Genomic DNA, 13402 nt, shown 5'->3' with positions numbered 1-13402 from the left:
TTCTCAGATTTTCTACCCCCCTCAGTGCCAGCCGTTTTTGAGCATTTTGACTGATTTTAAAGACCCACAGAATATTTTCTACTATGACTACCTGAAATCTGACACCAGATACTGAAAGATTGAAGCCTCTACTTTCATCAACAGAAAAAATTGTTTCTGGCTCGTTTTGTTCTTTTGTAATCAGCCGTTGAATAGAGCAAGTTTTACACAAAGCCTTTTTCTAAAAAAAACCCGTCAGTGACTTTAAAGCTTTTTTTTGCTTTAGTGACAACTCTAAAATCTAAACCATCTAAATCATTTCCTCATATAAAAAAAATAAAATAAAAAAACACAGACCGGGCTTTTGATGGCAAAATTATTATTATTTATCTATCTGGGTCAGAGTTGAATAGATTTCTTACTGTATTTTGACGTTCCTCCAACTTTCTCTCCCGTCAGTCTGCACACACATACAACTTCCTCTTCCTCCCGGACATGCAGAGTGTCACTGCTTTCCCCATTTTTTTATGGTTTTATCTCACAATCGCCACATTATCCATGAATTCCACACTTGCTCTGGTCGGAGTGTGCGCTGCTGGGAACGTCAACCCTGTACGTAGCACCATTTTCTGTCTCGTAAGCGCCTTTCCTCTCTCCCTCTGAGCTGTGATGAGCTCGGATGATCTCTCATCCAAAGGTGCGCTGCTACCTCCTACATGTCACCTATTATTTTGCTATCTGGCTCACAGGCTGAATTGACGTAGTTCTGAAAGGATCAGGCACTGACGTGGGCTTGATTCTTCATGACACTGCCTCAAAATACATAATACATAAGTAATTTAACTAAATGTAATCAGTAACTAAGGAAACACTGTTGTGTGACAATATGGTGTCTATATATCCACATCTCCACTGTGGGTAGAGTAGTTGTTTCTGAAGCAGCTCTGGACCTTCATTATCCTGCACACCGACACACACACACATGGCAAACACCCGTGTGACAAGAGAACGCTATTTATGAGAACTATTGGATTTCTACGGGGTGGACAAACAGAAACGATGCTGTCGGAGTGCGGGTGGGCAGTTCCAGCCAGCTGCTAAATCAATAGCATCACAGCCCTTGGGAATATTGACTTTAGAGCTGTCCAGGTTTATGCGTGAGGGCAGTCATTTATTACTCGCTCTTTTGCTCACACTTTTTCAACAGGTGACAGACATGCTTTTGAAATGGCACGGTGATGTTTTTGTTGCTGCGTTTGTATAAAAGTCATATACGTGTGTGACCGTAGACGCCACGGGCGCTAAAGCTAAAGGAGTCCTTGCTTTCTTTTTCTTATCCAATTAGAAATCAACGGACACTTTCCACATAAATGTCAGCGGTTCCTGACATTTAGTCAGCTGATGACTTATCACAGTCTCACCCTCGGATCATAGCGAATGACTCATCACTGGAGAAATAGGCGGCCCCTGGTAGAACAGTCACCGTCTCCTTTCCTGTGGAACAAAGACACCAACACCTCAATTATACAACCATAGTGAGTTGCAAATGTAGCAAAAATGCATTAAAAGAAGCAAAAATATGGCAAGTTTGGTGTAGTTGCATAAAAAAAGGTTCAAAACGAGCAAAAATGGGTTAAAAGTGGCCAAAAGGGATTTTAAAAACCAAAGAAATTGGTTAAAAGTTGCAAATTAGAAAACGGACAGAAAAAGTGGTAAAAAAAGGGCTCAAAGTGTCAATATTGGCTAAAAGTGGCAGAAATGAAGGGGATTGGGGTAATGTAATTTCAAAAGTAGGAACAATTAGTCTAAACTGGCAAATAATGAACATTACAAATCGTGAATGTGGTTAAATTGGTTAAAATAAGCATGAAAAGAGATTAAAAGTGACAATAATGGATCAACATATGTGACATTAGGTAGAAACGTGGTGGATAGGGTTTATAAGTGCTGTAAAAGTCTTGAAAGCAGGAAAAATGTGCAGAAAAGACATCGAAATGTAACTGAGAAGTAGCAGAAATGGCAGTAATGTAGCAAAAATTTATTAAAAGGAGCAAAAATATGGCAAGAAAAAGTGATGAAAATAGGTTAAAATATGGCAAGTTTATTGTAGTTGCAAAAAAAAAGGTCAAAATAAGCCAAAATGGGCTCAAAATGTTAAAAACAAAAAAAACATTCCTTGTTTCTTGAAGGCATCTGGCGACCCCAAGATTGAGAACCACTGCACTAATGGCTGTTCTAAATTGTGACCAACAGTGAAAATTGTAAATAACAGGATTCTTCAATAGTTGCATTTTCTAGTCTGATCTCTTGGAGAAAGTTTTATCGGGCTTTAAAGCTGCAGTATGTAAGTTTTTTTTTGGCATCATTTGGTCAAAAATCCATAATAACCTTTTAGAATAATGTAATTCAAAGTGTTCCGAGTAGGGCTGGGAATTTATCGCATTAATTGCGATTAATTAATTACAGAAAAATAACGCACTAAATGAAACTTTAAAAAAGAACGAGAAACATATTCGTAATTTTTTTTCTTAAAATGTTTCAGAGTAACCCCTGCAATGTGCTCCTGTACCCCTAGGGGCTGGGAATCAATGATCTAGATGAACCTAATCCAATCTGGATGAAACTGTGTGAGGTAATAGAAGAACCAACCCAACATAACTGAGTCTATCTTTGATTAAATCTTTATCAAAATCCCTGATTTTGACGTGATTTTGCTAACAAACAAACAAACAAATACACGCTGGTAAAAAAAATATGAGCTCCATGGTGGAGGTAATAATACAAACTTGATTTATAGATCTTATTAATTACAATAACACTCACCAGCATTAATGAGATCTGCGTCCACTGCATCCTCAGTGGGGTACGGACCCTATGACAGACAGATAAAGATGAACAAACAACAATCTACACACACGTCACTCAGCACGACACACACACACACACGATTAAATGAGACATTGATTTTTTTTCTCGTCTTGTGTTAAAGAAAGAAGCATCTCTCACACACACATGCACACACACACACACACGCACCCCAAAGGCGTCCAATCCTCCAACCAAGTAAAAACACAACTGGTAGAAAAAGAGGAGAAATTCCTTACCAATCCCAGAATTCCATTTTCACTTTGAAGGTGAACGGTGATATCTGGTTTGATGAAGTTGCTCGCCAACATGGGGATGCCAATGCCAAGGTTAGCTGTACAAAAAGTTAAAGACTTTTGCTTCCTTTGCTGTTTTTACTTTGTTATTATGTTTTAAAGAAGGATGGAAATGAATAACAAACTATGACAGAGATGGACAACTTACAGTATCACATGGCAGTGATCGACATTCATGTGAGCATTTAGAAAAATGACCAACCTGAGCATTAACACAGGAAACAACAAAAGCTTTTGACTGTATTTCTGTGGTTTTGTATGGTTTTATGGATATTTATTGTATAACTTTTGTGTATTCCAGTTATCTTTTTGTTTTTTTAGGCATTTTGTGTATTTGTCATTGTTTTGCACATTTTTCAGATTTTTTGTAATGATTGTGTATTTTTCTGTAATTTTGTATGTTTTTGGAGTAATTGTTGTGTATATTGTTATCGCTTTGCGTGTTGTTTTGTTTATATTGGGTGTTTTTGTAGTCGTCTTGTGTGTTTTGGGAGTAATATTGAGTATTTTTCTGTAATTTTGTTTTGCATAGTGTTCTGTTATTCTTTATTCTAGTCATTTTGTGCATATTTGGAGTAATTCTGTGTATTTTTCCTGTTGTTTTGTGTATTATTTTTTGTCATTTTGAGTGTTTTAGGAGTCATTTGTGTATTTTTCCAGTTTTTTGTGTATTCTTCTGTAATTTTGTAAGTTTTTGGAGTCATTTTTGTGTATATTGGTTAAAGTTTTGCATATTGTTTTGTTATTATTGTGTGTGTTTTTGTATCCGTTTTGGGAATAATCGTGAGTATTTTTCCAGTTGTATTGTGCATTTTTCTGTAATTTTGTTTTGCATAGTATTGTTATTCTTTATTCTAGTCAGTTTGTGTATATTTGGAGTAATTCTGTGTATTTTTCCTGTTTTGTGTATTTTTTTGTCATTTGTGTATTTTTCCAGTTTTTTGTGTATTCTTCTGTAATTTTGTAAGTTTTTGGAGTCATTTTTGTGTATATTTGTTATTGTTTTGAATAATGTTCTGTTTTCATTGTTTTGTGTGTTTTGAGAGTAATTCTTGTGCATTTTTCCTGTTGTCTTGTGTATTTTTCTGTCAAGCTTAGAAACTGAGACATTGTTTAAATATTTAACAAATATTTGAAGTATAGCACACGTTTCCACAATGACAGATAAATTAGTTTTGTTTCAGAAATCAAAATAATACAAAAGTTATATTGAGGAAAGTTCCATGTTTGGTTCATCAGTGGCTCCTGTAGCATAGAAATGTGGTTTTACTTCCGATAATTTATAATAAAAAATGTATTATTATGGGGCTTTTTTAGGACAAAGGATACCATACATCCCATCCTGGAACTCCAGAGCAGCTCTACGAATGATTCTTTCTCGAACAATGTCAGAATCTTTCTTTGGTTTAGGTTTTGCTTCTTGGCTTTTTTTCACTGTGCGTTTCTGAAACGTTCCAGAAGAGACAAGATAATAAGTAAAAAGGTTCCTGACGCACACGGTTTGTGTGTTTGACACTAATTACAGTATCAAACATTTAAAAAAATAATGTTAAATTATTTTCTTCAGTCGTACCTCGATTCTCTTCTCGTAGCTCGCTCCCTGGACGACCCTGTGGACGTAGATGCTGGGGATGTGGATGTCCTCTGCAGCAAATGTCCCAACATCCACCACCTCCTCCACCTACACACAAACACACACACAGTGATGAGTTCTCTCCTCATCTGCAGACATCACATCTCTTCGAGATGAAAGTATCACATAAATAAAACAGTCATCTTTTGTAACTTTGTACACATTGGTACGCTATGGCTGGTATGGTTGTTGATGAACCTCCGTTTACCATCTGACCTATCCTAACTTTTATTTCATTCATTTATTTAGTATTATTTAGTTTTATATACAGTATATAATTTTTGTTTTGCTTATTTTTTTATTTTAAATATCTGTATGCTGTGTGTTTGATTTTATTCTGTGTAATGTATTTGTTTACTTTCACTTTATTTTAAAATGTTGTACATTTTATTTCCAATTTTGTGTTTATCCCAGATCCCTTTGGGGCTTTTTTGTTGTTTTTCATGCACGCAATTACTGTACCAAATGTGGAAAACTGTGTTAATACTTAATTGAGTGCCAAAAATCTGTAATGAAGAGTTTTTTATTAACTAAATAAAGAAAACAGTCATTCCACCCACAAAAAAGGGGGTTTTGTCTTTTTTTTGTAGTTTTGTATGTTTTCCTGCCATCTTTGTATATTTTTTGTCAACAATTTGTGTGATTAAATTGTGTTTTTGTGGATTCTTGTTGTCATTGCCTCCACCAAGGAGGTGCTCATATTTTCAGATTCAGATAGAGATTCGGAATACTTTATTTATCCCCGAGGGGCAATTCAGGTTCAGTTACATCCCGTCCAAGAAACATGAAAAGACAATCACATATAACATGGAAGCGCAAGAACTGTAGGGTCACCACAACGGCAGCACCCCGTATCTTAGTTGAGAATTGGAAAACATGATGTAAGAAGTGGGGAAAAGGCAGGTCCCAAATTGTGCTCCTTTAGGGGCACAGTGTGGAATTAGAAAAAAAAACTCCTCGGGACACAGAGGCTCCAAAAAACACAATTAAAACAAAATTCAAGGACATAGCACGGGGGAGGGGACTTGTGGACAGGGAGGATTGTAGCCAGCCGCTGGGGGGCGGGTGCGTGCAGCCTCTTACAGGTGCCTCGCTCGCCCCTCCTGCTGTGCTTTGTTCTGTACAGTTCAGCCCATCGCAGATGACGAAAAAATGACCTTGAGTAGATCTGATTCAAAGTTTCCAAGTGGTGGCGGTGGGGAAGAGGAGGAGGAGAAGGTGGGCGGAGTATCCTTCCACACGAACATCCTGGAGAATGAGTGATAAGAGCCCTGCACAATCCATCAGAAATGACTGGTAGCCCTCCCAAAACAGCTGACAGCGAGAGGTCAGAAAGCTGACAGCTCCAATCAGCAGCATACCTGCAATCATAATTCCAATTATGTAGCCAACAGAACACGATCCTCCACTTGTTCCAGGAGTCCATTGTGTATCCCGCCGCAAATGTTCTGTCAGGACAGGCTGGCTCGGCTCTGCCCGTTCTTTTGTCAAAAAATGTGGTCGATTGCATTGAGAGACCACCTGATCAATTCCATAATTTGGAGGAGATTTGGCACCATGGGTGGAGGTTTGCACTCCCCGAGTTCTCTCTCCTATTAATAAACTTACGTGAGAAACTGCTTCTCCGTTAAACAGGGAAATGGTTTGAATAAAACGCACTCTGATTATCATCAAATCTATCTGAGGGTTTAGCCTTGACAACATAATTCTCACCTTTTCCTTTACCTTTGTGCTCGTGGCTCCTGTGCGGCTCAGATTGGAGCTACTTATTCCATTTACATGAGGGGCCAAGCAGCCGTTCACTACAAATTGAATTGAATCTCTCCTTATCTCTACTTCCTCTCTGAGCACTCGGAGCTGACTGACGAGTCAATGGCTTAGAGTGGATCCCATCTTAGCGTTGTCATGGATACGCAGGCTTTGGTCTGATATGAGCCGGGGCCATTCAGGTCCATAAAGTCATTTTCGCAGGTATTTTTTTTTTTTCTTGGTTTACAGCAACTGTCTGTTGCTGTAAAAGCTAAACTAGGCCAGAGATGAAACTGGTGGCATGGGAACAGTGATACAGCAGTCCCACTGCTTTCAGAGGGGATTAATCTATGTTACATATGCACCATAGGGCCCAATAAGGACATTAAAGAACATCATACAGTATATCCCTGAAACTACAGAAAATAAAAAAAAGATTTAATATAAATAGGATTAGATAAACCAAATGTATATATTACAGAACACGTGTCAAAATCAAGGCCCAGGGGCCAAATCTGGCCCGTCCAAAAATTTGAGCCCATTTTTGCCATTTCACCAAACTTGCCATATTGTGACCTATTTTCATCACTTTTTCTTGCCATATTTTTGCTCCTTTTAATGTATTTTTGCTACATTACTCTCATTTCTTCCACTTCTCCATCAAATTTCAATGCCTATTCTGCACATTTTTTCCATTTTCAAGACATTTTCAGCACTTATAAACCCTTTCCACTACTTCTCCCACCTAATGTTGCGTAGGGTTATCCTCTTTTCACCATAATTCATGCTTGTTTTTGCCAACTTAACCACATTGTCATGCCTGTTATTTGCCATTTAAAAACCAAATTTTCCTACTTTTTAGTTTACCATACATTACTCCAAACCCCCTTCACCCATTTCTGCCACTTTTAAGCCAATATTAACACTTTGAACCCTTTTTACCACTTTTTCAACCAGCTTTTGACTACTCAAATTTGCATCTTTTAACCAATTTCTGTGGTTTTTAAAATCTTATTTTCCACCATTTTTGGTCACTTTTATGTTTTCACCATATTTCATGCTTTTTTTTTTTTTTTACCAATTTAACCACATTCACAGTTTGTCATGCCCATTATTTGCCTGTTTAAACTAATTGTTCCAATAATGACACTTTGAACCCTTTTAACTACTTTTTACTCTACTTTGCAACTTTTAACCAATTTCTGTGGGTTTTTAAAATCCAACTTCACCACCATTTTTGGTCACTTTTAACCCATTTTTTAAAGATTAAAACAAAGATTTACATCTTTAAGATGACTATAATAATCAAAAACTTCCTGGATAACAGTGGATATTATTCAGATAACTAAATAAATATGGTTATCACAGATTCATAGAACAATGGATCATCATTTTGCTAACTTTATGTATGGGCCTCAAAAAGCTCTCCCCTTATAAATGAGGTGCAAGTCAATTAAGATAGTGAGTTAGCATTAGCGAGTTAGCTAGTTAAACATCTAATGAAACGAGGAGCACTTAAAATGACTGAAACACATCATGAATGATGTTTAGTGACTGAAAACACAGATGTTGCTTTAGCAACAGAATTTATAGAAGGCATAACTGCGTCATGGGAGTATGTTATACTACTTCCTGTTTTCAAAATAAATGACCCGCCGAAACCAAAACAATACTCTTTTCAACCACTAGTGAGCGCTGCAACACCATAAATAAAGTCAATTCGGTAACACACAGCTTGAGGATGTTGACCGTGAAAGATTTTTCTTTTATTTCTGTATTTTTCAATTTCTGTCTCTTGTAGGCCCTGACATTCTACATGCTTTGGTTTGAACACTCACACATTGAGCAATGTTTTCACATGACCTCAAGGTCACCGAGTGAGCAGAGCAGAGACTGGACTTCCCTGTGTTATATACTGTACCAGCCTCTTCTGTGTACAGTCCAAAAAGGAGGGCCCAGCCATGAAGATACCTGTTTGTGCTTTATTACATAGAGACATAATGGAAACACCCAATTTAAAAAATAAAAAAAAAACACTCAAATATCACTAAAGTTATTACGCTCTCATGAAGAGGTTTTTCCCAGACGTTTCGATATTGAAATGTGTCGCAAACGCGCTTTGGAAACACTTTTTCCGCAAACACACATCACAGGACGTGACATACCTGGTCACATGACCACTTCTCTCTGAGAAAACATGGCACGGTACGTGTGGACAGAAGAGGAGACCCAGACATTTCATAGCATTATACTTAAAAATTATTACTGCCACATTAGACGTGAAAAAACAAAGGAATACAGGGTGTTATGAGGGGATTCGGAGCGTCCGTCTTTCTGCGGCAAAGTCTTGTGGGAGGAGATTTCAAGGGCGTTGCGAGGCTCCGAAACAACCTTCAATGGAAACACGTTCAAAGCGCAACTACACTTTGTCGACATTTAGAAATATTGCTTTTATTTTGCGAAAATCTGAAATGGAAACCCAGCTATTGACTTCTTCTGCTAGCCACCCGTGTGTATATTATAACAGTGACTGTAACTAGAATAAACATGATTTAAATAGTTCTACTCTTGTCATCTGTCCTCAGAGCTGTTCAATAAAAGCTCCGGGAAAAAATCATACAACCAATAATATCGCTCATCTCTACCATATACTGTATGCTTAAAGTTGCCCTCCTTCACAATAAAGCTCAAGACTGAAAATTATTTTGGAGTTGGTCAGAGACGTTTGTTTTCAGAGAGAAACCAACAAACAAACCAAAACCATGCAGTACATTTTCAATTATCCACAATAACAAGCTCATACAATTTAAATGTGCAGCGTCAGAAAAAAAGGGCCGCGTTCCTTTCATCTGTGATGGACGCGTCCTCGCTGCTCCGACGCTCAGATGTAGTTCAGACAGACGAGGGATGAAGCGTTTAAAACCAAATAACACACAAACGCAAATGAGCAGGTGTGAATGAGTACGTGCAAAAATTTAAAAAAAAATAAAAACCGACGACGGCGCTCCAGTGCTGCGTGCTTGTATTTTCACATCAATGAGAGCGGAGCGAGGACTGCAGAGCTGGCAGCAGGACAGAAGGAATCAAAGGGCCCTGCGGGGACACGCTTAACACCTCTTCTTCTTCTACACTCGCTGCTTTTTTTAGAACGACAGCTTCATCAAATCTGGTTAATCTCAAATCTGATCTGTGCACAATGTCAACAAAACTAAGCAAACGCAGAGCATCACTCCATAGAGCAGGGATGGGCAACTATACCACAAACGGGTGTTTGTGTCTGATCCCAGGGTCACATTATCATGTCAGCATCAGAATAATGACCAATCAAAGCATTAAGACAGAAAAAATGGATTTGTCTTTTTTAATTGCTTGTCATTATGTGTTTTTTATTTTTGTGCTGTTGTAATTTTATTTTCATTTTAGCAGTCAATTTGTGCATTTTTTGGGTCGCTTTCTGTAGTTTTGTTGTAATTTTGTGTATTTTTCAATCATTTCAGCGGTCGATTTGTGCAGTTTCGGGGTCGTTTACTGTATTTTTGGTGTCATTTTATGTGTTTGTCGGTTATTTTAGCTGTCGATTTGTGAATTTTTTGTGTTGATTTCTGTATTGTTGTTGTTTTCTGTATTTTTCTGTGGCTTTGGGGCTATTCGGTAATTTCTTGATGTTTTTGTTGTCATTTTGTTTGTTTAAGTGGTTGTTGTGTCTGTCTTTGTTGTCATTTCAGATTCAGACGACCTATCCCCAAAGGGCAATTCAGTTTACATTTTCTGTTTTATGAGTCATTGTATGTTATTGTTAGTTTTTGTGTTCTGTTGTAATTTTGTGCATTTTTCTGTAATTTTAGCGATCTATTTGTGCGTTTTTTTTAGGGTCGCTTTTTGTATATTTTTCAGTCATTTTAGCCAATGATTTGAGAGTTTTTTGGGGTCACTTTTTGTATTTTTGTTGTAATTTAACTGTTATGTCGGAAGCCCTCTTATTCAAGCCTCTTGAGGGTTTTTTGGGTTTTCCCTGGCATGCCTCTAAAGTGTATTGATTTCTGTTAATGTCTGTCCACTGTTGACATTATTATGTTTTCGTTGGATTTTAAAATGTACCAAACAAAAGAGGGGAAAAAATGAAAAAATTGGGACCATAGAGTGTTGGATTAAAACTGAGAAATACATTTCAAGAATGAAATTGAAATAAAATATTGTGATTAAAGTGGAATGTTTGCTAATAAAGTCAAATCTACGGTATCAGACTTATAGTCGTTGGGTACATGAGTAAGTCACTCGTGGTGACAGACGAGGACTCTAATGGCCTGGGATGAATCCATAAACCTGCTCCTCTACCACACAGAGAACCACTCATTATTATCAACTATAAAATCCACAGTTAGCCACTCTTTATCTCTATGTTGACTGGGCGTGAACCAGCTGATGGGCAGTGGTGGAAAAACTCTGGAGAAATACAACATTGGGCGTCTGTTGGCAATGGAGCATGATGACAGTGACACCACACCACTTATTATCCAGTGTATTTATAGCCTCTCCATCCTGCTCCCAGTGTGTGTGTGTGTGTGTGTGTGTGTGTGGTGGCCAAGCTCAGCTAGCACTTTGAGGGCTCCATCTTCCGACCCCAAACACTGACATCATCAGCAAACCGCTTCCTTTCAGCTAATAGAGTTTTCATTGATTAAGAGCCATTAGGTGAAATCAAATAGAAACCAACACAGATGGAAAACCAGAGCAAACTTTACTCATAACAACTTGAAATACTTTCTTTTAAAAACAAAATGAATGGAAAGCCCTGCTGCTAGCTAAATGCTAATGTTTACATTTCAAATAGAACTAATTTCCTGGCACATCAGGTCCTAAACACAGACACACTTAGGTTAGTTCTTGAGTCTCTTCAGCTTCTACTGACCTGGATCGTCTCTGCTCCAGTAGTTCTAATCTATGATGATCTAGAGCTGATAATAAACCATAAACCTGCTACAATCAGCAACATCAGGTTCATGTTAATGTCAGCATAACTTAAATTTAACTCTGACAACCCAAACTGTTTAAAGATTTATTTTATTCATTAAAAAAATAAATAAATAAATAAAAAACAAGCCAAGTGAAGTGAAGATATATTTCCTTCAGTTACATTATAAAAACATTTTACAAATGTTGCCTAAAAGCTTTGAAATGTACTTATTAGATAATGCAATAATCTATGCCTTATTTTTGCATCATATTTGTTTAATTGCTTATTAAAAATGTGGGGCTACTTTACCATTTTAGAGCCTGTGTTCCTCCATCTTGAAATCACGTGACTGATGATGTCACACAGACCCACTGCCTGTAAACATCCCATTGTTTTCTATTGGAATGAAACATTCAGCCTGATTTTTACATCATTTAGAAGCTTTTTCAGTCAAAATGACAACTTATGCTGCTTTTGGTTGCTCTAAATAAAAGAGTTAAAGATCTCAATGTAACCTTCTTTTGTTTAACGAAAGAGGATAAAAACAGTTGTGAGCTGAAAAAAATTCTGTGATCGCAGGGGGCATAGTAGACAATGAAGCAGAGAAGAAGAGCTCTCCCAAGGGACCCAAGGGAAAAGCTTGTGAAAGGTTTGTGTGCATAAAAACAAGTGCAAACATCACAGCGCGCATTACACACAAGAAATTTGCCTCTAATTAATATACAATCTAGGCGGAGAAGTTACAGCGTGATAAATATTGGAAGGAGAAAATGTGAATAAATCAATATAGCACACGGATTAGTGAAAATACAACTTTTTTTTTAATTAGGTTTAATTGGTATTATTACAACCTCTGATATTCTGTCTGAAAGTTTACTTAATTCCATTTCAGAGATTATCTATTTATGTTTAATCAGATTTCCTAAAAACAGCTCAAGACGCTCATTTTTTTATTAGATAAAGACAAAGTATAGGCTTCATTGATCAATAAATCAAAGATCATTTGTTCGAGAAAAAATATGTAAAAGGTTGAAGTTGTCATTTGAAAGTTTGTTTTGATCTCCACCATAATAAACTGTAAAAACTTCACCGTATTAACCATCAGTTTTTGCTACATATGCCAGAAATTCAGCCACCTGTTTCAGAGCAAAAAAATATTCTAAATTTTTTTTACCATCTGTCACGTTACCAGCTTTAGTTGCAACATTTTGTGCCACATTTAATAATCCTCTCCCTGCGCTCACTTGTCTGAGGTGAAAAAGTGCAAGTAAATGTGGCATATTTCCCCCAAAAGATGCATGTGATATATTTTATGTCACATGGCAATCTCCTCCATTAAATTGTTTAATTAAAAAAATTTGCCATCTCTGTTTCTGGAAGTGAATTCTATAATTTCCTGTTCCTTTTCTGCAATTACAAAGAAATGGAGGCTCTAAACTAGTGAAAAACTGTTGAATAACCTTGATGCACATGATTTTTGTTGAACAAAAACACTGTCAAACTCGAGGCCCGGGGGCCAAATCTGACCCTTACGAAAGTTAAAATGATAGGAAAAACATGAAACATTTTGTAAATGATACCTAAGCCCCTCCAAATACAAAAAAATCTGTTAAAATCCACAATATTTTTAGAGCTAAATTTTTCCAAAATCTGTCAAAAATTAATTTAAGCATTTCATGAAATTTCCCCAAATTCCCAAAATCAGGGAAATTTAAGTTAAGATCATGCGGGGACTGATATACTCGCATACTTTATCATTGATATATAATTTATACGTGAAAGAGCAAACTCTTTCCCCATCTAAAATAAGATCTGTGGCCCACTAAAAAGCTCAAACTGGTCTGTATTTGGCCCCTGAATTAAAATGCGTTTTACAATCCTGCTGTAGTGTGTAGTGTGTGCAAACACAACCCGGTCAAAAAGGTC

At 37.0% G+C, this 13402-nt stretch overlaps 1 protein-coding gene across 1 annotated transcript in view; it reads right to left on the bottom strand.

The window, feature by feature from the left end:
* oxct1a (3-oxoacid CoA transferase 1a) overlaps positions 1-13402 on the bottom strand; it is a 56276-nt gene that overhangs the window by 20536 nt on the left and 22338 nt on the right. Inside the window, exons 8-12 of the mRNA XM_028458681.1 lie at positions 4714-4821; positions 4470-4584; positions 3084-3178; positions 2803-2851; positions 1401-1473 (exon numbers count right to left, since the gene is read on the bottom strand). Of these exons, the coding sequence (XP_028314482.1) occupies positions 1401-1473; positions 2803-2851; positions 3084-3178; positions 4470-4584; positions 4714-4821 (440 nt within the window). The remainder of the gene's footprint in view (positions 1-1400; positions 1474-2802; positions 2852-3083; positions 3179-4469; positions 4585-4713; positions 4822-13402) is intronic.

The sequence above is a fragment of the Gouania willdenowi genome, chromosome 9 (genome assembly GCF_900634775.1).
Source record: "Gouania willdenowi chromosome 9, fGouWil2.1, whole genome shotgun sequence".
Taxonomy (NCBI): Eukaryota; Metazoa; Chordata; class Actinopteri; order Blenniiformes; family Gobiesocidae; genus Gouania; species Gouania willdenowi.
Note: the sequence above shows the minus strand (reverse complement) of the source record. Positions and strands in the feature narration are given on the sequence as shown.